The sequence below is a fragment of the Salvelinus alpinus genome, chromosome 25 (genome assembly GCF_045679555.1).
Source record: "Salvelinus alpinus chromosome 25, SLU_Salpinus.1, whole genome shotgun sequence".
NCBI lineage: Eukaryota > Metazoa > Chordata > Actinopteri > Salmoniformes > Salmonidae > Salvelinus > Salvelinus alpinus.
The window spans coordinates 24,775,922-24,802,621 of NC_092110.1; the positions used below are offsets into that span (position 1 = coordinate 24,775,922).

At 44.0% G+C, this 26,700-nt stretch overlaps 1 protein-coding gene across 6 annotated transcripts in view; it reads right to left on the minus strand.

Annotated features, from left to right (window-relative positions):
• LOC139553716 (ral GTPase-activating protein subunit alpha-2-like) overlaps positions 1–26,700 on the minus strand; it is a 187,003-nt gene that overhangs the window by 135,826 nt on the left and 24,477 nt on the right. For all 6 annotated transcript variants that reach the window (XM_071366323.1, XM_071366322.1, XM_071366317.1 and 3 more), the window contains exons 2-3: positions 7,862–7,972; positions 3,565–3,614 (exon numbers count right to left, since the gene is read on the minus strand). In XM_071366323.1, coding sequence (XP_071222424.1) covers positions 3,565–3,614; positions 7,862–7,972 — 161 coding nt within the window. The remainder of the gene's footprint in view (positions 1–3,564; positions 3,615–7,861; positions 7,973–26,700) is intronic.

Below are 26,700 nucleotides of genomic sequence, written 5' to 3' on the forward strand. Positions count from 1 at the left end.
GTTTGTCTCTGTGAATGGTTTGTCCTCTGACAAATCAACTGTACATTTCGGTGTTCCTCAAGGTTCCGTTTTAAGACCACTATTGTTTTCACTATATATTTTACCTCTTGGGGATGTCATTCGAAAACATAATGTTAACTTTCACTGCTATGCGGATGACACACAGCTGTACATTTCAATGAAACATGGTGAAGCCCCAAAATTGCCCTCGCTAGAAGCCTGTGTTTCAGACATAAGGAAGTGGATGGATGCAAACGTTCTACTTTTAAACTCGGACAAAACAGAGATGCTTGTTCTAGGTCCCAAGAAACAAAGAGATATTCTGTTAAATCTGACAATTAATCTTGATGGTTGTAAAGTCGTCTCAAATAAAACTGTGAAGGACCTCGGCGTTACTCTGGACCCTGATCTCTCTTTTGACGAACATCTCAAGACTGTTTCAAGGACAGCTTTTTTCCATCTACGTAACATTGCAAAAATCAGAAAATTTCTGTCCAAAAATGATGCAGAAAAATTAATCCATGCTTTTGTTACTTCTAGGTTAGACTACTGCAATGCTCTACTTTCCGGCTACCCGGATAAAGCACTAAATAAACTTCAGTTAGTGCTAAATACGGCTGCTAGAATCCTGACTAGAACCAAGAAATTTGATCATATTACTCCAGTGCTAGCTTCCCTACACTGAATTCCTGTTAAGGCAAGGGCTGATTTCAAAGTTTTACTGTTAACCTATAAAGCGTTACATGGGCTTGCTCCTACCTATCTTTCCGAGTTGGTCCTGCCGTACATACCTACACGTACGCTACGGTCACAAGACGCAGGCCTCCTAATTGTCCCTAGAATTTCTAAGCAAACAGCTGGAGGCAGGGCTTTCTCCTATAGATCTCAATTTTTATGGAATAGTCTGCCTACCCATGTGAGAGACGCAGACTCGGTCTCAACCTTTAAGTCTTTACTGAAGACTTATCTCTATGATTGAGTGTAGTCTGGCCCAGGAGTGTGAAGGTGAACGGAAAGGCTCTGGAGCAACGAACCGCCCTTGCTGTCTCTGCCTGGCCGGTTCCCCTCTCTCCACTGGGATTCTCTGCCTCTAACCCTATTACAGGGGCTGAGTCACTGGCTTACTGGTGCTCTTTCATGCCGTCCCTAGGAGGGGTGCGTCACTTGAGTGGGTTGAGTTACTGACGTGATCTTCCTGTCTGGGTTGGCGCCCCCCCTTGGTTTGTGCTGTGGTGGAGATCTTTGTGGGCTATACTCAGCCTTGTCTCAGGATGGTAAGTTGGTGGTTGAAGTTATCCCTCTAGTGGTGTGGGGGCTGTGCTTTGGCAAAGTGGGTGGGGTTATATCCTTCCTGTTTGGCCCTGTCTGGGGGTATCATCGGATGGGGCCACAGTGTCTCCTGACCCCTCCTGTCTCAGCCTCCAGTATTTATGCTGCAGTAGTTTATGTGTCGGGGGGCTAGGGTCAGTTGGTTATATCTGGAGTACTTCTCCTGTCTTATCCGGTGTCCTGTGTGAATTTAAGTATGCTCTCTCTAATTCTCTCCTTCTTTCTCTCTCTCGGAGGACCTGAGCCCTAGGACCATGCGTCAGGACTACCGGGCATGATGACTCCTTGCTGTCCCCAGTCCACCTGGCCTTGCTGCTGTTCCAGTTTCAACTGTTCTGCCTGCGGCTATGGAACCCTGACCTGTCCACCGGACGTGCTACCTGTCCCAGACCTGCTGTTTTCAACTCTCTAGAGACCGCAGGAGCGGTAGAGATACTCTTAATGATCGGCTATGAAAAGCCAACTGACATTTACTCCTGATTATTATTTGACCATGCTGGTCATTTATGAACATTTGAACATCTTGGCCATGTTCTGTTATAATCTCCACCCGGCACAGCCAGAAGAGGACTGGCCACCCCTCATAGCCTGGTTCCTCTCTAGGTTTCTTCCTAGGTTTTGGCCTTTCTAGGGAGTTTTTCCTAGCCGCCGTGCTTCTACACCTGCATTGCTTGCTGTTTGGGGTTTTAGGCTGGGTTTCTGTACAGCACTTCGAGATATTAGCTGATGTATGAAGGGCTATATAAAATAAACTTGATTTGAGTGTGTGTGTGTGTGTGTGTGTGTGTGTGTGTGTGTGTGTGTGTGTGTGTGTGTGTGTGTGTGTGTGTGTGCAAATAAGAAGCCAACTGCAGTGAAACATGAGAATATAGGGGACTGATTGAGTATGCCTGGGTAGCTCTCTGACAGAGTTGAGTGTAGGCCTGCTGACACCGTTTGGCCTAGATCTCACACGGAGACCAGTAGGCCCATGTTCAGACCAATCATCTTCTTCTGTCCTGCCCTGCTAGACTGACATCTATTGACACAGTGAGAAGAACACTCCCCTCACTAGGGCTGTGATGATACCAGTATGACAATAAAATGTACATGGCAAAAACAAAAACATGAAGCAGACCAGACACTTTGGTCCTTTAAAAACCTGCTGTATGTTAAATATTATGTGCTATAGATTGGAAATAAATACATGTGACTCTGGATGACAACATCATGTTTATTTCCAACATTAGGGATGTTTTTCTAAAGAAGTTAAATCCACTTCGTGTGTCATTTCCTTGCTACAATATTAATGAGTATCGCGATACTGGTATTGTCCTGGCCCTACCCCTCACAGACTCCATTCCCACTGAAAGGACCAAACTGCTCCTCTCTCAACCACTCGTCCTGATCCAGAGACTCCCAGTCAGCCCTGCCCTGAGCAAATGTTACTGGAGAGCTGCATGTTTATATTGGAAACTGGAGCTGCCGTTTCAGTCAGGTGGGGAAACAAGGTGGGGGACTTTAACCTCCAGGAGAGGCACCAGAGCATGGAGAATGACAGCACAACACTCACCTCTACTGAACAAAAACACATGAATACAGTACAAAGCAAGATCTGCCATCTCTGTGTGCTGCCTTCAACACCAGTGAAAAACTAACTGGGTCTATTTATTCCTTAACAATCCGCTTTCTTTTTCTATTTGAGGTGAATTCAGGACGTAGGCAGACAGGTGGAATCAGCATAGGGCTGGGAATTGTCAGGGACCTCACGATACGATATTATAACGATACTTAGGTGCCGATGCGATTTTCACGATTCTATTCGTATTGCAATTCAATACTGTGATTTTTTTGCGATTCGATATTCCAAACATATTGCTCACCATATGTCTGCTGCAGAGGGACAATAGATAAGTGCTGAAAACATATTGGTTCCCTATTTAAAAAGAAGATGGAGAACAAGCTATGCAAGTACAGCAAAGTAGCGCAAAAATAATATTGTGTTATTGTCCGAAAGATACTATACATCATCAAATATAATATCCCGATATGTAACTGTATCGTTTTCCCCACCACCACTAAACAGCACCATGGAAACTGTGTTGGCCCCTCCCCTCAGTAACAAGCAGAGTTGAGTAAACAGGTTGAATGCTGTAACCCCAGAGACAGATCTGATCCATGTCTACGGCTGGAACTGTCACTAGACATCAGACAGAGAATCATCATCATTCAGAACAGAAAGATACAGCAACTTACTTCAAAAATAAAGAGGATAGAGTCCAGCTCCTCCCTCTGAGATTTGTTCCCTGAAAGAGAGAAGAGACCATTCAAATGTCACTGACTCAAAGCCACAAGAGGGTAGAATATGTCAGATGTTGCTTGTTAGGGGAGGATATGCAAAAAACACATTTCCATTTCACACCTGTAAAGGTTACCCACTTGTACACACAGTGAAACAGCACCCCCTAATTATATGTATTATTATAGACCGTTTCATCCATAAAAGACATTTCAACATTGGGGATTGGAAACTGCCACTTCTTCCTACAGTTCTTTATTTAACCCTTGTTATAAGTCCAGCATCTGCTTTTCATTCAGATCACTTTTGTAAGTCTTAACTGATCACAACACTGGGGATGTCAGTTCTGTATTACAAGGAAGTGAGAAACATTGACTTGGATAAGAGCTGAGGGCCAGGGTAGTAGGAAAGAGGCTCTATGGTACTTCATCATTCCAAAGCACTGACAGTCGTGTGACTTTCATGAGTGTGGACTGTACACCCTTCTGTGTGTGTTTAGAACGAGGTCATCATCAAAGTATAGCCTACTCTAGTCCGGGTCTAAAGCTGTGAGGAGGAGTCAGCATTCTCCATGATGTCATCAGAACAGTGCTTTAAAGAGTAGTGAGGATGGGGAAAGTGGAAGGGGTTGATTATTGAAGGCCCTATGATGGAGCATGCATTAACCATGGAGGTTGTCAGCCAGGACTCACAGTGAGTGCAGGAAGGGGACTTGGGGAGAGGATTACATTACAGAGCCTATGCATTAACAGACAGACAGACAGCAGGGTCCAAAAACAACCCCTGGCTGTGCCCTACCCCCCCCCAAGCACTTGTGTAGATCTGAAAGAGCAGGATAGGTAGGCTATAAGCAATATGGTAGTATTGACGTGTAGCTCCACCTTGCCCTTTGGTAGGTAAATACACTCAATTTTCTCTGGGTTCGATAACGGGCAAGATCAAGCTCTTTTTTGTTCTACTCTCCTCCTCCTCTCTAAATGTGTTTACATAGAGTACATGTCTCTGTCTCAGAGAAATCCTGCACTAAATCTATTTCTTCACTGAAGGAGGAGGAGTGTGTCAGAGTAAGTGTGGCTGGTATTGACAAGACTGTTCTGAGAAGGAGAGGGTTCTGGGAAATCTGAGAGTGCTGTGATGCACTTTCTAGGTTCTTCTATTAGGCCCAGCCCCCAGCAATATTTCCTCGCTTTCTACTCTGCCACAATCCATTGTGTAGACATAGTCCTATATTTTATAGCAGTGACAGAAGATTGCAAAAAAAATATGAATTCATGAAACGAACAAATCTAAACCCTAAAATAATGATATTCCTATTGTTCCCCACAAGTTAATTTGATAATGTAGTGCATTACTCTGAGGTTTTACACCTCATCGTGCTAGTACTCTTTTCCCACTCTGAATGTCCCCAAATCACTGAACATTCTTTGGTTGCACACTTAAATAATTTCACCAGTAGCGGTGTGTGGGTACAATCACCAGAGAAGCCAAGCCAGGGAAAAAAAGCCATATTACAATCTATGTTAGAGGTCGACCGATTAATCGGAATGGCCGATTAATCGGAATGGCCGATTTCAAGTTTTCATAACAATCGGTAATCGGCATATTTGGACACCGATTATGGCCGATTACATTGCACTCCACGAGGAGACTGCGTTGCATGCTGACTACCTGTTACGCGAGTGCAGCAAGGAGCCAAGGTAAGTTGCTAGCTAGCATTAAACTTATCTTATAAAAAAACAATCAATCAATCTTAACATAATCACTAGTTAACTACACATGGTTGATGATATTACTAGTTTATCTAGCTTGTCCTGCGTTGCATATAATCGATGCGATGCCTGTTAATTTATCATCGAATCAAAGCCTACTTCGCCAAACGGATTATGATTTAACAAGCGCATTTGCGAAAAAAGCACTGTCGTTGCACCAATGTGTACCTAACCATAAACATCAATGCCTTTCTTAAAATCAATACACAAGTATATATTTTTAAACCTGCATATTTAGTTAATATTGCCTGCTAACATGAATTTCTTTTAACTAGGGAAATTGTGTCACTTCTCTTGCGTTCTGTGCAAGCAGAGTCAGGGTATATGCAGCAGTTTGGGCTGCCTGGCTCATTGAGAACTGTGTGAAGACCATTTCTTCCTAACAATGACCGTAATTAATTTGCCAGAATTGTACATAATTACGACATAACATTGAAGGTTGTGCAATGTAACAGCAATATTTAGACTTGGGGATGCCACCCGTTAGATAAAATACGGAACGGTTCCATATTTCACTGAAAGAATAAACGTTTTGTTTTCAAAATTATAGTTTCCGGATTTGGCCATATTAATGACCTAAGGCTCGTATTTCTGTATGTTATTATATTATAATCAAGTCTATGATTTGACATTTGATAGAGCAGTCTGACTGAGCGGTGGTAGGCAGCAGCAGGCTCGTAAGCATTCATTCAAACAGCACGTTCCTGCATTTGCCAGCAGCTCTTCACTGTGCTTCAAGCATTGCGCTGTTTATGACTTCAAGCCTATCAACTCCCGAGATTAGGCTGGCAATACTATAGTGCCTATAAGAACATCCATATACCTAGTCAAAGGTATATGAAATACAAATGGTATAGAGAGAAATAGTCCTATAATTCCTATAATAACTACAACCTAAAACTTCTTACCTGGGAATATTGAAGACTCATGTTAAAAGGAACCACCAGCTTTCATATGTTCTCATGTTCTGAGCAAGGAACTTAAAAAAGTTAGCTTTTTTACTTGGCAAATATTGCACTTTTACTTTCTTCAACACTTTGTTTTTGCATTATTTAAACCAAATTGAGACTAAGGTGATTTTATTGATGTATTATATTAAGTTAAAATAAAAGTGTTCATTCAGTATTGTTGTAATTGTCATTATTACAAATATATACATAATACTTTAAAAAAATATATATATTAAAAAACGGACGATTAATCGGTATCGGCTTTTTTTGGTCCTCCAATGAATCGGTATCGGCGTTGACAAATCATAATCGGTCGACCTCTAATCTATGTATTGTGATAATTGTGTTGTTTGCTCTATAACCGGTTAGTTCATATGCCTTTCCATCATGATATATAGGCCTAAGGGCAAGACAATAAGACACAGTGGCAGAATAAATTCAATCACAGCTTTGTTTCATCACAAAACTGGAGAGCAACATCTGTCCGGTGAAGTTCACAAAACATATTGCATGTAACAAACAGAACATGGCCTACAGCATGGTCAAGCAAGTTAATGTTTCCGACATGTTCAGACTAGTAAACTATTGATTTAAAATCAAGGAGCGTTACCGCAAGTCGCAAAGTAAACAGGCACTGCCTCCACCAAGAACCATTTCAACATCATCTAATCACCTATACATCTAATACAGTGACAACTAAAAGATAACAAAAAAAGATTTAGTCCAATCAACGTAAGCTAAATGATGTTGCTGTCGATGGTACTGATTTGTGTGTGTGTGTGTGTGTGTGTGTGTGTGTGTGCGAGCGCAACTAAAAGTAAAAAAAATAAAAACATGTTAACTCACCCTACTTGCAGAGAAAAGCCAGCAATGACATCCTCCTCTTTCATGTTGCCTAAACTGTCTATGACTCTGTCATACAGTATACGCTTTAGTTTGTTGTTCTAGGCTACCTGTCCTTCCCTTGTAACTTTTTTAGTGGTGCGTCAGGACCATTCACAGTTGGGCTCACGCAATTTACGCAATTTTTTTAAATCAAGGAAGGCCAAATGCTCGCTGGCTTCCCTTGCATTCAATGCTACGGGTTGCAACAATGTCACACTCTTTTTGACCAGACAGCATCAGCTAGTTGGGCTACACATACTGAGAAAGAGGGTCGCTGTTTCGCCGATGATATACACTCAGCCTCTTGCAAATTGGAGGAAATGTGTGAAACACAGAGAGACTAAAATGTTTATTTATTTATTTATAATTTTTTGAGGGAAGCCTGGCTTCCCTACACGCCACTGCATTTCACTGCTGCAATGCAATACTAGATCTGAATTTCTGTTCATCTACTTGGCTTTGAACAGCTAAGGGAAGTCGTTGGAATGAAAATTACAACCCCTGCAGGATTGAACACGACACCGGCTCTGAGCGAGCTGAAAAAGCCATTACCCAGCTAATTATACACTCTACTACTGGGGGTTGGTTACTGGAGTAGTAGCCATGGGCACAGTTTTAAACAGACACACAGGCAGCACACTCTTACTTACCTTTTTGCTTTAAGTTACTTTCCAGTGTAATGAAATTTTCATAGAAGATAAAATAAATCTGAGAACAGTTGCTTTCGAAGAAGGTCTTCAATTCACTCTTCTCAAAGATATCTGCAAAGGAAACAGACAGAAGCACACAGTCAGATCAATTTCAACTACCCAGACGAACAAAACAAAAAGGATTATTGTTTAGTGAAACTGGGAAAAATTTAAAATGGCTGCCATTACAGCATTGAAAATGAAAGCTAAATTCCAGTGAGCCAATTATCCATAATTCTTCATGTCTCAATCAAACATATGGTGTCATACATAATCATATAGCTTAAACATCCTTGGTGATAACTCAATGGACATGAGGATTTACATAACAGCACACCAAGGACTTTGTGAGGAAAAACGTCAACTACAAATCAGGCTAACATGTTATAAAGAAAGCAGTTAAATCAATGGATGAGGATGATTCTGTCTGTTTAAATGGTGCAGATCACTCAACTGTGGTCCTCAGCAGATCTGAGGGGGAGAGATGCACACGGCTGAAAGGAGAATGGAATCCCCAGGAGCCTCACTGATGAGCAGGGAGATAGTGAGGTACAGGGGAGGGCAGAACCATAGAATTAAAATGTAGGCCAATCTCTATGGGGAGAGGAGCGTCATGACACATGTCAAAGTGACTTCATTCGCGTAAGCCGTGTGCAATTACAGAATCTAGAACAACCATATTATTAGTCTTCTCTCCAATCCTTTGTATAACACATTGTTTTCGGGTTGTTTTTTCGATTAGTTAAAAGTGCTGACCTGCGTACGTGCATGCAACTGCTGGCCCGGTTTCCTCTTTATTTAACCTTTATTTAACTAGGCAAGTCAGTTTAAGAACAAATTCTTATTTACAATGACAGCCTACCTTGGCCAAACCGGACGACGCTGGGCCAATTGTGCGCCACCCTATGGGACTCTCAATCCCAACCAATCTCGACCTGGCCTTAAACCTAGTGCACTCCATCTCCATAACAGATCATCCCAGATCATTAACACCACAGCTCACACAACACATGGCTAAGTGCTTCTACATTATGGTGAGGTCAGCACTTTTAACTAATAAAAAAACAACCCCCACCCCCTCTGTTGTATTTGTTGGCATGCTAAACATGAATGGCAGTTCAACAAGTGACAAAGATGACTAAAAAGCTCATAGATCTGCGACAAGGCTAGACTGACTTTACGGCAGTCATTATTTCCCTATTAGGATGTCAATCCAGAATCAGGCTTGGTATCAATCACAAAACCTTTCTCTTCCATGCCATGTCCCCTATGATGGGAACATTTAACAGGGGCAGACTTCTTCCCCCTAATTGAGCAATTAAGATTCACCTTCTGTTCAGTCTCTCCTGCGCCTCAGTTCTGTTCAATACACCCTCTTTCACCACCAGCCAACTGGATGGGGCCCAAACACAGCCCAGATAGTCTCCAGTAATTGGCTCAGAGAGATGGCTGGCATTTGTATCCAACCAACCACTGTGGGACAATGACAGTCTGTCTGGTGATTTATGTTAGCCCACAGATTAAAGCAGAGATACAATGAAGAATCATACATCCCTCCCCTGTAATAACATTTGAACTTGTGTTCCATGGATCTCGCCCACAGTTAAAGGCAAACAACAACGGCCATAATAGAATAAATGGACCTGGATGAGACAGGAGCTGGTCTCGTCCTTTGTTCTCAGGTTAATCTGATTGCAGCTCTGATCTGATTGAATAAGGTCTGGTATTGGTACATTCATCACAAGCGTCTGCAACAGAGTGGAATTGCAGCACCACATGCAATACAATATGTGCAACGCAAGGCTAAATATAAACCATAATAACAACAATGCCGTCATACTGCAGTATTCCCAAAAGTATAGATATTGGCAGCAAAACACACAGTAGCACCTGAACACTGACATGTGACTGCCCTTAACTGTGTGCCAAAAACAACATGGCCAAGCATGGCGGATAAGTCTCCTTCAAAAAAAAGTGACATCTTTTTTTAAGAACACAATCCTCTTAATAAGGCTGGAGGGACATTTCATTCAGACTCCATTAACACTTACTTACTAACATAATACTAGTGGTGGGAATTGCCAGGGACCTCATGATACGATATTATCACGATACTTTGGTGCCAATTCCATATGTATGCCATTCTCACGATTGCGATTCGATACTGTGATTTATTGCAATTCGATGTTCCAAACATATTGCTCACCATATGTCTGCTGCAGAGGGTCAAGAGAGACATGAGAAAACTAGCTGTGATCAGTCATGGAAATAAAAGTGCTGAAAACAAATTGCCTTCCTATTTAAAAAGAAGATTGAGAACAAGCTATGAAGGAAAAATATCGGAATATCGGAGTTTTGGTGCAGGTGCAGCCAACTAGCGCAAAAATACTATTGCGAGTCAAAACTATAGGATCAAAAATAATATTATCACTACATAATACCCTATCCTGCACACGTTCACTGGCACACTAAGCACTTTTGAAATGTTGTGATTCATTGAGTGCATGATCTGTGATGAGAGTGATGTGTGAGCTTGTGTACTGTGTATTTCTCTCTCTCTAATGGGTCCGGCTCAGACGGAGCTGATGGCTCTCATAAGCACTTTGTGACATCTGCTGATTTTATTGATTGAATTTGATTGATCCAGCCCAGTCTCAGTTAGTAGGATACAAAATGTCCCTTCAAGTCTGCCACCAAAAAATGTATTTTCAGTGTGTGTGTGGGGTCGGTGTGTGTGTGTGTGTGTGAGCTTGTAACAAGCCCCTACTGCACTACGCTTGTTTAATACAAGCCAAGCCCCTGCAACACCTCTCTCTCTCTATATCCCTCTCTCCCAGAGGCAACACTTCATTATATATTATTTCTCTAACACCTCTTGATAGTATCTGCCATACTGGTGCTGGTACAGACAGTCACTGAGCTAATCCCACACTGCTTTTAGTTCACACTTAAACACACACACCCTCAGCCCATCAATATAAAACTCACTGTCTGTCTTACAAGACAACACATCAGGGCCCGATCTAGAAATCACAGCCCCAGTATTGAGCCAGAAGAATTGTTGTGCATTTTAACTAGCCTAGCCATTCAAGCTACTGTTCACCTGAATAGCTTACAGGCCTAATAACCTGGAGTTGAAAATTCCAAGGGCTACTAGGAAGACTAATCACACACTTTAAAGGGTGCTTTCAAACCCAATTAGTTTGGAGTAGAGTGTTTTTTTTCTAACTCTGGTGCATTTTCCCCCTTAGTTTGGTTCGTTTGGACTGGTGTGAACACCATCCTCAATCTGAAGCACACTAAACAACACACCGTGGTTCGCTCAAAAAGGGTGGTCTCGGTCAGATTCCATTCGTACCATGGTGCGGTTCGCTGCAGGTTAGAACGCAGTCCGTACCAAACACAGGAAAATAACTAGAGATGCATAGTATTATTGGTTGTTTGACTGCGAGCATTTAATGAAATGCACACAGTACCATAACCTGATATCTCTGAAACATTCTGAGTATAGCAGTGCATTTATGAGTGTAACCGATTCAGATTAGGGGAGACGGCTGCTATGCCAGGGATATACAGTAGGTTACTGTATAGCCTATTCATGTCACAGTTAGAGCGGCTATTATCCCGCATGTTGTTGGAAGGCCAAAGTGGAAGAAATATGAATATTGGGGCAAGTGATACTTCATGATAATCATAGATGGATTTAATGTGAGAATTTGTCAAATAACTAGCATGGACACTTGGTTTTGTTTAGGATTTTTTGTTCATTTGACAAATGAAACCAACCAGACCAAATGGAGAAAATAAAAAGACAATGTAACAAATAATTGAACTCTGATTTGAACTAGGTTTACAGCTGAAAACGGTGTATAAAAATGCTCTAACTGTACACTGCAGACCGCACCAACAGTGAGGAGGTCCAGTGAGGGCAGCAGATGGTACTGGGTCTGTACCGAGGGCCCAGGGCCCGGGCGAGGCTCTTATCTCAGCCTCTCACATGGTCCACTTTTCAGCACTGCTGATTGTGTTAGAGCGCTTCCTGCCACTCAGGAAAACATGTTGGCTCATCAGCAGCAGTAGCCACCAGCTAACCCACCAGTCTGCTGGGGGAGGAGAGGACCAGCAGACATCCTAAGGGAAGGAGGGAATCAGGAGGGCTTGAGGGTTGTGCGTGCGTGCGTGTCTGGTAACAGAGACAGTGTGAAAGAGAAATGAATGCACAAGTGCAAGCGGAGGGTCAGTGGTCAGCTGATAAGGCCATCCCCAGGTCACTTCCTCCCATATCCTTGATTCAGCATGTCGCCTCACTTCGAGTTCTTAGGAAACTATGCAGTATTTTGTTTTGTTATGTATTATTTCTTACATTGATACCCCAGGAAATCTTAAGTCTTATTACATACAGCCGGGAAAAACTATTGGATATAAGAGCAACGTCAACTTAGCAACATTACGACCAGGAATACGACTTTCCCGAAGCAGATCCTCTCTTCGGACCATCACCCAGGACAATGGAGCTAATTCCAGGAGGCGATCCAAAACAACGACGCCTCAGAAGGGTCGGACGAAGCGGCCACCTGGCCAGGCTCCGTAGCATGCACATCGCTCCTGAGTATACTACTAGCCAATGTCCAGTCTCTTGACAACATGTAGATGAAATTCGAGCAAGGGTTGCCTTCCAGAGAGACATCAGAGATTGTAACATTCTCTGTTTCACGGAAACATGGCTCTATCGGAATGTGTTGTCGGAATCGGTTCAGCCAGTGGGCTTCTCCAAGCATCGCGCTGACAGAGATAAACACATCTCTGGGAAAAGGAAGGGCTTTATGATTTATGCTTTATGATTAACGACTCATGGTGTAATCATAACAACATACAGGAACTCAAGTCCTTCTGCTCACCAGATCTAAAATTCCATACAATCAAGTGCTGTCCATTTTACCTACCAAAAGAATTCTCGTCAGTTATAGTTACAGCTGTGTACATTCCCCCTCAAGCAGACACCAAGACGGCCATCAAGGAACTTCACTGGACTATATGGACTATACTCGACCAGCACACAAACATCCTGTGGCGGACTGCACTAGCATCGACTAGTCCCCGCGATATGCAACTTTTTAGGGAAGTCAGGAAAGCAAAGGCTAGCGTTTTCAAACAGAAATTTGCATCCAGAAGCTCTAACTCCAAAAAGTTTTGGGACACTAAAGTCCATGGAGAACAAGAGAACCTCCTCCCAGCTGCCCACTGCACTGAGGCTAGGTAACACTGTCACCACCGATAAATCCACGATAATCGAGAATTTCAATAAGCATTTCTCTACGGCTGGCCATACATTCCTCCTGGCTACTCCAACCCCGGCCAACAGCTCCGCACCCCCCGCAGCTACTTGCCCAAGCCTCCCCAGCTTCTCTTTCACCCAAATCCAGATAGCAGATGTTCTGAAAGAGCTGCAAAACCTGGACACGTACAAATCAGCTGGGCTAGACAATCTGGACCCTCTCTTTCTAAAATTATCCGCCGCCATTGTTGCAACCCCTATTACCAGTCTGTTCAACCTCTCTTTCGTATCATCTGAGATCCCTAAAGATTGGAAAGCTGCCGCGGTCATCCCCCTCTTCAAAGAGGGTGACACTCTAGACCCAAACTGTTATAGACCTATATCCATCCTGCCCTGCCTTTCTAAAGTCTTCGAAAGAAAAGTTAATAAACAGATCACTGACCATTTCGAATCCCACCTTACCTTCTCTGCTGTGCTATCTGGTTTTCGAGCTGGTCACGGGTGCACCTCAGCCACGCTCAAGGTACTAAACGATATCATAACCGCCATCGATAAAAGACAGTACTGTGAAGCAGTCTTCATCGACCTGGCCATGGCTTTCGACTCTGTCAATCACCGTATTCTTATCGGCAGACAACAGCCTTGGTTTCTCAAATGACTGCCTCGCCTGGTTCACCAACTACTTCTCAGATAGAGTTCAGTGTGTCTAATCGGAGGGCCTGTTGTCCGGACCTCTGGCAGTCTCTATGGGGGTACCACAGGGTTAAATTCGCAGGCCGACTCTTTTCTCTGTATATATCAACGATGTCGCTCTCGCTGCGAGTGATTCCCTGAGCCACCTCTACGCAGACGACACCATTCTGTATACATCTTGCCCTTCTTTGGACACTGTGTTAACTAACTTCCAAACTAGCTTCAATGCCATACAACACTCCTTCCGTAGCCTCCAACTGCTCTTAAACGCTAGTAAAACCAAATGCATGCTTTTCAACCGTTCGCTGCCCGCACCCGCCCGTCCGACTAGCATCACTACTCTGGACGGTTCTGACTTAGAATATGTGAGCAACTATAAATACCTAGGTGTCTGGCTAGACTGTAAAATCTCCTTCCAGACTCATATTAAACATCTCCAATCCAAAATCAAATCTAGAATCGGCTTCCTCTTTCGCAACAAAGCCTCCTTCTCTCAAGCCACCAAACATACCCTCGTAAAACTGACTATCCTACCGATCCACGACTTCGGCGATGTCATTTACAAAATAGCCTCCAAAACTCTACTCAGCAAACCGGATGCAGTCTATCACAGTGCCATCCATTTTGTCACCAAAGCCCCTTATACCACCCACCACTGCGACCTGTATGCTCTCGTTGACTGGTCCTCGCTACATATTCGTCGCCAAACCCACTGGCTCCAGGTCATCTATAAGTCTTTGCTAGTTAAAGCTCCGCCTTATCTCAGCTCACTGGTCACCATAGCAACACCCACCCGTAGCACGCGCTCCAGCAGGTATATCTCACTGGTCATCCTCAAAGCCAACACCTCTTTGGCGTCCTTTCCTTCAAGTTCTCTGCTGCCAATGACTGGAACGTATTGCAAAAATCACTGAAGTTGGAGACTTATATCTCCCTCACTAACTTTAAGCATCAGCGGTCAGAGCAGCTTACCGATCACTGCAACTGTACACAGCCCATCTGTAAATAGCCCATCCAACCTACTAGCTACCTCATGCCCATATTTATTTTTGTTTTCCGCTCTTTTGCACACCAGTATTTCTACTTGCACATCCTCATCTGCACATCTATCACTCCAGTGTTAATTGCTAAATTGTAATTACTTCGCCACTATGGCCTATTTATTGCCTTACCTCATTTGCAAAAACTGAATACAGATTTTTCTATTGTGTTATCGACTGTACGTTTGTTTATCCCATGTGTAACTCTGTATTTTTGTTTTTGTCACATTGCTTTGCTTTATCTGGGCCAGGTCTCAGTTGTAAATGAGAACTTGTTCTCAACTGGCCTACCTGGTTAAATAAAGGTGAAATAAAAAAATTAAAAATAAAAATGGGGCAATCCATTTCCATGTCTGTCCATAAGCTGCCTCTTAATTTGATATAATGAAGCTGTGGTAACTCCAGTACCTTGAACACGAGGTGGAGGCAGCGTGTGTGTGTGTCTATGTGGAACCGGATCAGTTCTGTTTGACATCCTGCCCTGCTGCATGTCACAGACCCATCAGAGCCTGTCATCAGGCTCTTCCACCCCAGTCCTCAGACTGACCGACTCACTGCTCTGCTCTCCATCTGCTCAAATCCCTCTAACCAGACTGTGGCGCGTGACAGATGAAGTGCACGGAGAGGCACGGGAATATTCCTGACAGAGGGAGGGAAGTCTCAAGAGAAGGACCTGGCCATCTTCTAAAGAGACAATTCAGTACTATTGATCTGCTGTTCACACTGGAGAATTTCAAATGGACTCCCTTTGCACTGTGCGTGGTTTTGTGTATTTGAGTAGGACATCAAGTTGGCTTCAGGTTGAACCCCCCCACTCAACAGGCCTCTCAGTTCTCCTGTCGCTGTGCCAACGGATGCAGAACTGGTTCTGCAGGCCCTGGGAATGCAGGAGGTTGGTATTTGTATCCTGTCCTTTACACAAAACACAACACCTGTGTCCATGCTATGCTCAGACACCCCTCCACTCCTACAGGATCAGCACAGAGTTGAGCTGCCTGCCTGGGGAAACAGGAGGGGGAATCTGCAAAACACCAGCCATAAAGCTGTCATCTTCACACAGCGCTATTATGGAAGATAGATATGTGAGGAGAGATGTTTTGTTGTTTCACTGTTGACTGGAACAGGAGGAGAAACGCTGTTCCGATCATGCTGCTTCCTGCTATTACTTCTCAGAGAGCTCTCTCTGTTTGTGGAAGTGAGCGAGTGCCAACATTTCACAGATCCCGACACACAAGCACCTCTCTCAATACAGTGGAGGAGGGTGTGTGTGTGCGTGTGTGTGCGCGTGTGTGTGCGCGTGTGTGTGTGTGCGTGTTTCAGGGAGATCGGCCGAGTTCAACAGCAGAGAACAGACCTGGGGTCAATTTCCATTCCAAACAGTTACATTTGTAATTCCACTCGGCCAATCTCTAATCCGCCTCAGCAGTTCGGACACAGAGCGAATGCCTTGTATCTTAAATGATAGTAAGCCACAACAGTACTATTGAGTCACTCATTTAAGTATGGCCAACAACCAGAATGGGTCATATCCCAAAGAAGAACACTTCACCGTATACGTACATTAGTATATTATGAACATGTGTCATTAGACGGAGATGGCAGCATCGCGACTAGCTCTTAGAAGACTTTGCAGTATTTTGTTTTTTAATGTACAATTTTTTATATTATTAGCTCAGAAAATGTTTTATGTAATTACATACAGCCAGGAAGAACTATTGGATATTAGAGTGGCGGTAACTCACCAGAACTACCATCATTATGACCAGCAATACGACATCCCTGGAGCAGATCCTTTGTTCACTCTCCCCAGAGCAATCAAACGTATTCCGATCCAAAACTTCGCCGGCGGAGGAGAGGCACTCGAGGTGGCCTTCCGGTTCAACTCAGGAGGCGCTTTCACCACCCACCGCTTCCGAGTATATTACTGGATAATGTTCAGTCTTTGGATAACAAAGTTGATGAGCTTCGAACAAGGATTTCTTTCTAGAGAGAGACATCCGGGCCTGTAACATACTTTGTTTCACGGAAACATGGCTTACTCTGGAAACTCTAATCGGAGTCAGTAAAGCCAGCAGGATTCTCAGTACATCGCGCAGGCAGGAATAAATATCTCTCGGGAAGCAGAAGGGCGCAGGGGTGTGTTTCATGATTAACGACTCATGGTGTAATTCTAGGAACATTCAGGAACTCAAGTCATTTTGATCGCCCGACCTAGAAAAAACATATTGACTGTCCTACTCACGCTACTAAGAATCTCAACCATGGCTATTTAAAACTTCCGGAACGCTTACAAGGCCCTCCCCTGCCCTCCTTTCGGCAAATCTGACCACGAATCCATTTTGCTTCTCCCATCCTATTAGGCAGAAACTCAAACAGGAAGTGCCCGTGCTTCATACAATTCGACGCCGGTCTGACCAATCAGAATCCATGCTTCGGGATTGTTTTGATCACGTGGACTGGGATATGTTCCGGGTAGAGTGCAAAAATAATCTAGACGCATACACGGATACAGTGACTGAGTTCATAAGGAAGTGTATAGGAGATGTAGTACTCACTGCTGTGACTATTAAAACCTACCCTAACCAGAAACCGTGGATAGATGGTAGCATTCGCGCAAAACTGAAAGCGAGAACCACCGCATTTAACAAATGGCAAGGCGACTGGTAATATGTCAGAATATAAAGAGTGTATTTATTCACTCCACAAGGCATTCAAACATGCTAAATGTCAATATAGAGATAGTGGAGTCGTAATTCAACGGCTCAGACACGAGACAAATGTGGCAGGGACTTCAGACAATCAAGTGTCTACAAAATGAAAACCAGCCACGTCGCCGAGATCCGAAGTCTTGCTTCCGGACAGGCTAAACACATTCTTTGCACGCTTTGAGGATAGCACAGTGCCACCGACGCGGCCCGCTACCAAGGACTGTGGGATCTCCTACTCCGTGGCCGACATGAGTAAAACATTTAAACGTGTTAACACTCGCAAGACTGCTGGTCCAGATGACATCCCTAGCCACGTCCTCAGAGCATGTGCAGACCAGCTGGCTGGTGTGTTTACGGGCATATTCAATCTCTCCCTATCCCAGTCTGTTGTCCCCACATGCTTCAAGATGGCCACCATTGCCTTCTTGGGTACTGGAACAAAGGTACCTGAAATAATTGACTATCACCCCATAGCACTCGCCTCTGTCATCATGAAGTGCTTTGAGAGACTAGTCAAGGATCATATCACCTCCTACTTACTTGCCACACTAGACCCACTTCAATTTGCTTACTGCCCCAATAGATCCACAGACGATGCAATCGCCATTGCTCTGCACACCGCCCTATCCCATTTGTACAAGAGGAATAACAGTTGAAGTCGGAAGTTTAAATACAACTTAGCCAAAATACATTTAAACTCAGTTGTTCACAATTCCTGACATTTAATCCTAGTAAAAATTCCCTGTCTTAGGTCAGTTAGGATCATCACTTTATTTAAAAAAATACAAAAAGTCAGAATAATAGTAGAGAGAATGATTTATTTCAGCTTTTATTTATTTCATCACATTCCCAGTGGGTCAGAAGTTTACATACACTCAATTGGTATTTGGTAATATTGCCTTTAAATTGTTTAACTTGGGTCAAACGTTTCGGGTAGCCTTCCACAAGCTTCCCACAATAAGTTGGGTGAATTTTGGCCCATTCCTCCTGACAGAGCTGGTGTCACTGATTCAGGTTTGTAGTCCTACTTGCTCGCCCACGCTTTTTCAGTTCTGCCAACAAATTGTCTATAGGATTGATGGCCGGGCTTTGTGATGGCCACTCCAATACCTTGACTTTGTTATCCTTAAGCCATTTTGCCACAACTTTGGAAGTATGCTTGGGGTCATTGTCCATTTGGAAGACCCATTTGCGACCAAGCTTTAACTTCCTGACTGATGTCTTGAGATGTTGCTTCAATATATCCACATAATTTTCCTGCCTCATGATGCCATCTATTTTGTGACGTGCACCAGTCCCCAAAGCAGCAAAGCACCCCGACAACTTGATGCTGCCACCCCTGTGCTTCACGGTTGGGATGGTGTTCTTCGGCTTGCAAGCCTCCCCCTTTTTCCTCCAAACATAACGATGGTCATTATGGCCAAACAGTTCTATGTTTGTTTCATCAGACCAGAGAATATTTCTCCAAAAAGTACCATCTTTGTCCCCATGTGCAGTTGCAAACCGTAGTCCGGCTTTTATATGGCGGTTTTGGAGCAGTGGCTTCTTCCTTGCTGAGCGGCCTTTTAGGTTATGTCGATATAGGACTCGTTTTTACTGTGGATATACAGTGAGGGAAAAAAGTATTTGATCCCCTGCTGATTTTGTACGTTTACCCACTGACAAAGAATTGATCAGTCTATACTTTTAATGGTAGGTTTATTTGAACAGTGAGAGACAGAATAACCACAAAAATATCCAGAAAAACGCATGTCAAAAATGTTATAAATTGATTTGCATTTTAATGAGGGAAATAAGTATTTGACCCCCTCTCAATCAGAAAGATTTCTGGCTCCCAGGTGTCTTTCATACAGGTAACGAGCTGAGATTAGGAGCACACTGTTAAAGGGAGTGCTCCTAATCTCAGTTTGTTACCTGTATAAAAGACACCTGTCCACAGAAGCAATCAATCAATCAGATTCTAAACTCTCCACCATGGCCAAGACCAAAGAGCTCTCCAAGGATGTCAGGGACAAGATTGTAGATCTACACAAGGCTGGAATGGGCTACAAGACCATTGCCAAGCAGCTTGGTGAGAAGGTGACAACAGTTGGTGCGATTATTCGCAAATGGAAGAAACACAAAATAACTGTCAAACTCCCTCGGCCTGGGACTCCATGCAAGATCTCACCTCGTGGAGTTGCAATGATCATGAGAACGGTGAGGAATCAGCCCAGAACTACACAGGAGGATCTTGTCAATGATCTCAAGGCAGCTGGGACCATAGTCACCAAGAAAACAATTGGTAACACACTACGCCGTGAAGGACTGAAATCCTGCAGCGTCCGCAAGGTCCCCCTGCTCAAGAAAGCACATATACATGCCCGTCTGAAGTTTGCCAATGAACATCTGAATGATTCAGAGGACAACTGGGTGAACGTGTTGTGGTCAGATGAGACCAAAATGGAGTTATTTGGCATCAACTCAACTTGCCGTGTTTGGAGGAGGAGGAATGCTGCCTATGACCCCAAGAAACCATCCTCACCGTCAAACATGGAGGTGGAAACATTATGCTTTGGGGGTGTTTTTCTGCTAAGGGGACAGGACAACTTCACCGCATCAAAGGGACGATGGACGGGGCCATGTACCGTCAAATCTTGGGTGAAAACCTCCTTCCCTCAGCCAGGGTATTGAAAATGTGTCGTGGATGGGTATTCCAGCACGACAATGACCCAAAACACACGGCCAAGGCAACAAAGGAGTGGCTCAAGAAAAAGCACATTAAGGTCCTGGAGTGGCCTAGCCAGTCTCCAGACCTTAATCCCATAGAAAATCTGTGGAGGGAGCTGAAGGTTCGAGTTGCCAAATGTCAGCCTCGAAACCTTAATGACTTGAAGAAGATCTGCAAAGAGGAGTGGGACAAAATCCCTCCTGAGATGTGTGCAAACCTGGTGGCCAACTACAAGAAACATCTGACCTCTGTGATTGCCAACAAGGGTTTTGCCACCACGTACTAAGTCATGTTTTGCAGAGGGGGTCAAATACTTATTTCCCTCATTAAAATGCAAATCAATTTATAACATTTTTGACATGCGTTTTTCTGGATATTTTTGTTGATATTCTGTCTCTCACTGTTCAAATAAACCTACCATTAAAATTACAGACTGATCATTTCTTTGTCAGTGGGCAAACGTACAAAATCAGCAGGGGATCAAATACTATTTTCCCTCACTGTAGATACTTTTGTACCCGTTTCCTCCAGCATCTACACAAGGTCCTTTGCTGTTGTTCTGGGATTGATTTGCACGTTTTGCACCAAAGTACGTTCATCTCTAGGAGACAGTACGCGTCTCTTTCCTGAGCGGTATGACGGCTGTGTGGTCCCATGGTGTTTATACTTGCGTACTATTGTTTGTACAGATGAACGTGGTACCTTCAGGCATTTGGAAAATGCTCCCAAGGATGAACCAGTCTTGTGGAGGTCTACAATTTTTCTTCTGAGGTCTTGGCTGATTTCTTTTGATTTCCCCATGATGTCAAGCAAAGAGGCACTGAGTTTGAAGGTAGGCCTTGAAATACATCCACAGGTACACCTCCAATTGACTAATATTATGTCATTTAGCCTATCAGAAGCTTCTAAAGCCATGACATCATTTCCTGAAATTTTCCAAGCTGTTTAAAAAGGCACAGTACACTTAGTGTATGTAAACTTCTGACCCACTGGAATTGTGATACAGTGAATTATAAGTGAAATAATCTGTCTGTAAACAACTGTTGGAAAAATTACCTGTGTCATGCACAAAGTAGATGTCCTAACCAACTTGCCAAAACTATAGTTTGATAACAAGAAATTTGTGGAGTGGTTGAAAAATGAGTTTTAATGACTCCAACCTAAGTGTATGTAAACTTCTGACTTCAACTGTATGTAAGAACGCTGTTTATTGACTATAGTTCAGCATTCAATACCATTGTACTCTCCAAGCTCATCATTAAGCTCGAGGCCCTGGGTCTCAACCCTGCCCTGTGCAACTGGGTCCTGGACTTCGAAGGGTGGTGAAGGAAGGAAACATCACCTCCACTCCACTAATCCTCAATACTGGGGCCCCACAAGGGTGAGTGCTCAGCCCTCTCCTGTGCTCCCTGTTCACCCATGACTGCGTGGCCAAGCACACCAACTCAATCATCAAGTTTGCAGACAACACAACAGTAGTAGGTATTGATTACCAACGATGACGAGACAGCCTACAGGGAGGAGGTGAGGGCTCTGGGAGTGTGGTACCTGGAAAACAACACTCTCGCTCAACGTCAACAAAAGGATATGATCGTGGACTTCAGGAAACAGCAAAGGGTGCACCCCCCTATCCACATCAACGGGACCGCAGTGGAGAGGTGGAAAGTTTCAAGTTCCTTGGCGTATAAATCACTGACAAACTGAAATGGACCACCCACACAGACAGTGTGGTGAAGAAGGTGCAACAGAGCCTCTTCAACCTCAGGAGGGTAAAGAAAATGGCTTGTCACCTAAAACCCTCAAATTTTTACAGATGCACCATTGAAAACATCCTGTCGGGCTGTATCTCCGCCTGGTGTGGCAACTGCACAGACAACAACCGGAAAGCTCTCCAGAGGGTGGTGCGGTCTGCACAACGCATCACCGGGAGCAAACTACCTGCCCTCCAGGACACCTACAGCACCCGATGTCACAGGAAGGCCAAAAAGATAATCTAGGGCATCAACCACCCGAGCCACTGCCTGTTCAGCCCGCTATCATCCAGAAGGCGAGGTCAGTACATGTGCATCAAAGCTGGGACCGAGAGACTGAAAAACAGCTTTTATCTCAAGGCCATCATATTGCTAAACAGCCATCACGAACACAGAGAGGCTGCTGCCTATAGGCAAAGACTAGGAATCACTGGGCACTTTAAGGAATGGAACACTAGTCACTTTAATAATGTTTACATCTCATGTGTAAACTCAGCAAAAAAACATATATCCCTTTTTCAGGACCCTGTCTTTCAAAGATAATTCGTGAAAATCAAAATAACTTCACAGATCTTCATTAAACAGTTTAAACACTGTTTCCCGTGCTTGTTCAATGAACCATAAACAATTAATGAACATGCACTTGTCTAACAGCTTACAGACGGTAGGCAATTAGGGTCACAGTTATGAAAACTTAGGACACTAAAGAGGCCTTTCTATGGACACTGAAAAACACCAAAGAAAGATGCCCAGGGTCCCTGATCATCTGCGTGAACGTGCCTTAGGCATGTTGCAAGGAGGCACGAGGACTGCAGATGTGGCCAGGGCAATAAATTGCAATGTCCGTACTGTGATACGCCTAAGACAGCGCTACAGGGAGACAGGACAGACAGCTGATCATCCTCGCAGTGGCAGACCACATGTAAAAAAACCTGCACAGGATCGGTACATCCGAATGTCACACCTGCGGGAAAAGGTACAGGATGTCAACCACAACTGCCAGAGGTACACCAGGAACGCACAATCCCTCCATCAGTGCTCAGACTGTCCGCAATAGGCTGAGAGAGGCTGGACTGAGGGCTTGTAGGCCTGTTGTAAAGCAGGGCCTCACCAGGTCCTCAACAATGTCGCCTATGGGCACAAATCCACCGTCGCTGGACCAGACAGGACTGGCAAAAAGTGCTCTTCACTGATGAGTTGTGGTTTTGTCTCACCAGGGGTGATGGTCGGATTCGCATTTATCGTTGAAGGAATGAGCGTTACACTGAGGCCTGTACTCTGGAGCGGGATCTATTTGGAGTTGGAGGGTCCGTCATGATCTGGGGCGGTGCGTCACAGCATCATCGGACTGAGCTTGTTGGCATCGCAGGCAATCTCAATGCTGTGCGTTACAGGGAAGACATCCTCCTCCCTCATGTGTTACCCTTCCTGCAGGCTCATCCTGACATGACCCTCCAGCATGACAATGCCACAAGCCATACTGCTTGTTCTGTGGGTGATTTCCTGCAAGAGAGGAATGTCAGTGTTCTGCCATGGCCAGCGAAGAGCCCGGATCTCAATCCCATTGATCACATCTGGGACATATTGGATCGGACGTTGAGGGCTAGGGCCATTCCCCCCAAAATGTCCGGGAACTTGCAGGTGCCTTGGTGGAAGAGTGGGGTAACATCTCACAGCAAGAACTGGCAAATCTGGTGCAGTCCATGAGGAGGAGATGCACTGCAGTACTTAATGCAGCTGGTGGCCACACCAGATACTGAATGTTACTTTTGATTTTGACCCCCCTTTGTTCAGGGACACATTATTCCATTTCTGTTAGTCACATGTCTGTGGAACTTGTTCAGTTTATGCCTCAGTTGTTGAATCTTGTTATGTTTATACAACTGTATACACCTGTTCTGAAAGGCCCCAGAGTCTGCAACACCACTAAGCAAGGAGAACAACAAAGCAAGCAGCACCATGAAGACCAAGGAGCTCTCCAAACATGTCAGGGGCAAAGTTGTGGAGAAGTACAGATCAGGGTCATCAGATCATCCCATGGGTCACCATTAAATCCATTATTAAAAAATGGAAAGAATATGGCACCACAACAAACCTGCCTAGAGAGGGCCGCCCACCAAAACTCACAAACCAGGCATGGAGGGCATTAAATCAGAGTGCGGAGATTGGAGTATTTGTCCATTGGGCCATTTTAAGCCGTACACTTCACAGAGCTGGGCATTACGGAAGAGTGGCCAAAAAAAGCCATTGCTTAACTTCTCTAGGGTAGGGGGCAGCATTCGGAATTTTGGATGAAAAGCATGCCCAAATTAAACTGCCTGCTACTCGGGCCCAGAAGATATGATATGCATATAACTGGTAGTTTTGGATAGAAAACACTCTAAAGTTTCCAAAACTGTCAAAATAGTGTCTGTGAGTATAACAGAACTGATTTGGCAGGCGAAAACCTAAGAAAAATCCATTCAGGAAGTTGTTTTTTGGGGGGTTTTGTAGTTTTCTATTCAATGCCATTACAGTTTCCATTGACTTAGGACTCAAATTGCAGTTCCCTTGCCTTCCACTAGATGTCAACAGTCTTTAGAAATTGTTTCAGGCTTGTATTCTGAAAAATGAGGGAATAAGAGCAGTCTGAATGAGTGGACCTGCCGTGTCACAGAGAAGAACACCATCCCAACCGTGAAGCACAGGGGTGGCAGCATCATGTTGTGGGGGTGCTTTGCTGCAGGAGGGACTGGTGCACTTCACAAAATAGATGGCATCATCAGGCAGGAAAATTATGTGGATATATTGAAGCAACATCTCAAGACATCAGTCAGGAAGTTAAAGCTTGGTCGCAAATGGGTCTTCCAAATGGACAATGACGCCAAGCATACTTCCAAAGTTGTGGTAGAATGGCTTAAGGACAACAAAGCCAAGGTATTGGAGTGGCCATCACAAAGCCCTGACCTCAATCCCATAGAACATTTGTGGGCAGAACTGAGAAAGCGTGTGCGAGCAAGGAGGCCTACAAACCTGACTCAGTTACACCAGCTCTGTCAGGAGGAATGGTCCAAAATTCAACAAACTTATTGTGGGAAGCTTGTGGAAGGCTACCCGAAACGTTTGACCCAAGATTAAATTGTTTAAGGCAATGCTGCAAAATACTAATTGAGTGCATGTAAACTTCTGACCCATTGGGAATGTGATGAAAGAAATAAAAGCTGAAATAAAATCTCTCTACTATTATTCTGACATTTCACATTCTTAAAATAAAGTGGTGATCCTAACTGATTTAAGACAGGGAACTTTTACACGGATAAAATGTCAGGAATTGTGAAAAACTGAGTTTAAATGTATTTGGCTAAGGTGTATGTAAACTTCCGACTTCAACTGTATGTAAAAGAACATCAAAAACAGTTTAGTCGTCCAGCTCTTCTTGGAAAGAGGAATCAGAAGCAGCCATTGTAATTATTTAGCTAGCCATCTCAGTCAGACAGTGCACGGTCACATAGCTACCGTGAACCTGTAGAAACTAGTAACCCCCGCGTTTGGAAAGGTCTGCCTTCAAAAGGTGGGAACACAATTGGACAAGGAAGTAGGGCTCCCGTCAGGGTGTAGTCTTTACAAAGTAAGGGAAAATTTGTCAACCTAAATATCCTGCAATGTCTCAACGATGTTCCTATGTCTCTATTGAACAAGGACAACCATATCTAATCGCTGCTAGCGAGCAATCGACGAAACACAAAGACCACAATAATTGCTATAAAACATGACTCCATTCATTTTTAGATCAGACAACGACAAAAATACCGCAATGGTGCATACTTATGTCTGAAACACCTCTCCTCACTCATAATTATGTAGGGAGACTAGGAAAACACCCCAAATAGTGTCTAGCACTTAAGTTTCCATTTAATATGTGGACTACCTGATTAGGTCTTCTGGGTTAAACTGGGGCTCTAACACATGCCCACTGCCCAGGGATTCATGCAATACCAGACTACTGTGTGACATGCCTCTGGGCCAAATCAACTAGGCCAGAGACACTAACAAAATGAGGATGTATTTGGTTGGAGTAAGTGAATTGGGTGGAAAGCCTGTATTGTGGACAGTATAAACTACTGAATGTTTTGTGCACTTTACTGTAACTACATCACATGTTCTAATTGATTAACGTTCAACTGTGAGAGTGCACTGTCTGGTGTGTGCATTAGGCCCAGTCCACAGTGTTGAACTGGTGAAGGTCATCTAGTCATCTGAAGCCAATGGAATATTTACACTGTACTGTAAAAACATCCAGACACTTGGCTAACAGCTCCCTGACCTGTTCAGACTGAAACACTTCCTGTAGGCATATATTGATGACAATAAGTAATTTACTGTAGAAAAGTGTGTTAAATGTTCCCTAGCTGCAGGGAGCTAAATGTTTGCCATTCACACTGCATGGAGTCATTAATATCCTACATTACACTCATACAGGAGGGCCTAGTCAATCAGCTTTTGATCAGGCAGACTGAAGGAGACTCTCATTGGCATAAATTTTGCTCTGCCTCTGCTTTGGCTGTCTGTCAGGAAGATTGGGCTACAGGCCTAGCACTGCAGGTGCAGCACACCAGTGGCAATTTAGCTGGATCTGGTGAGTGA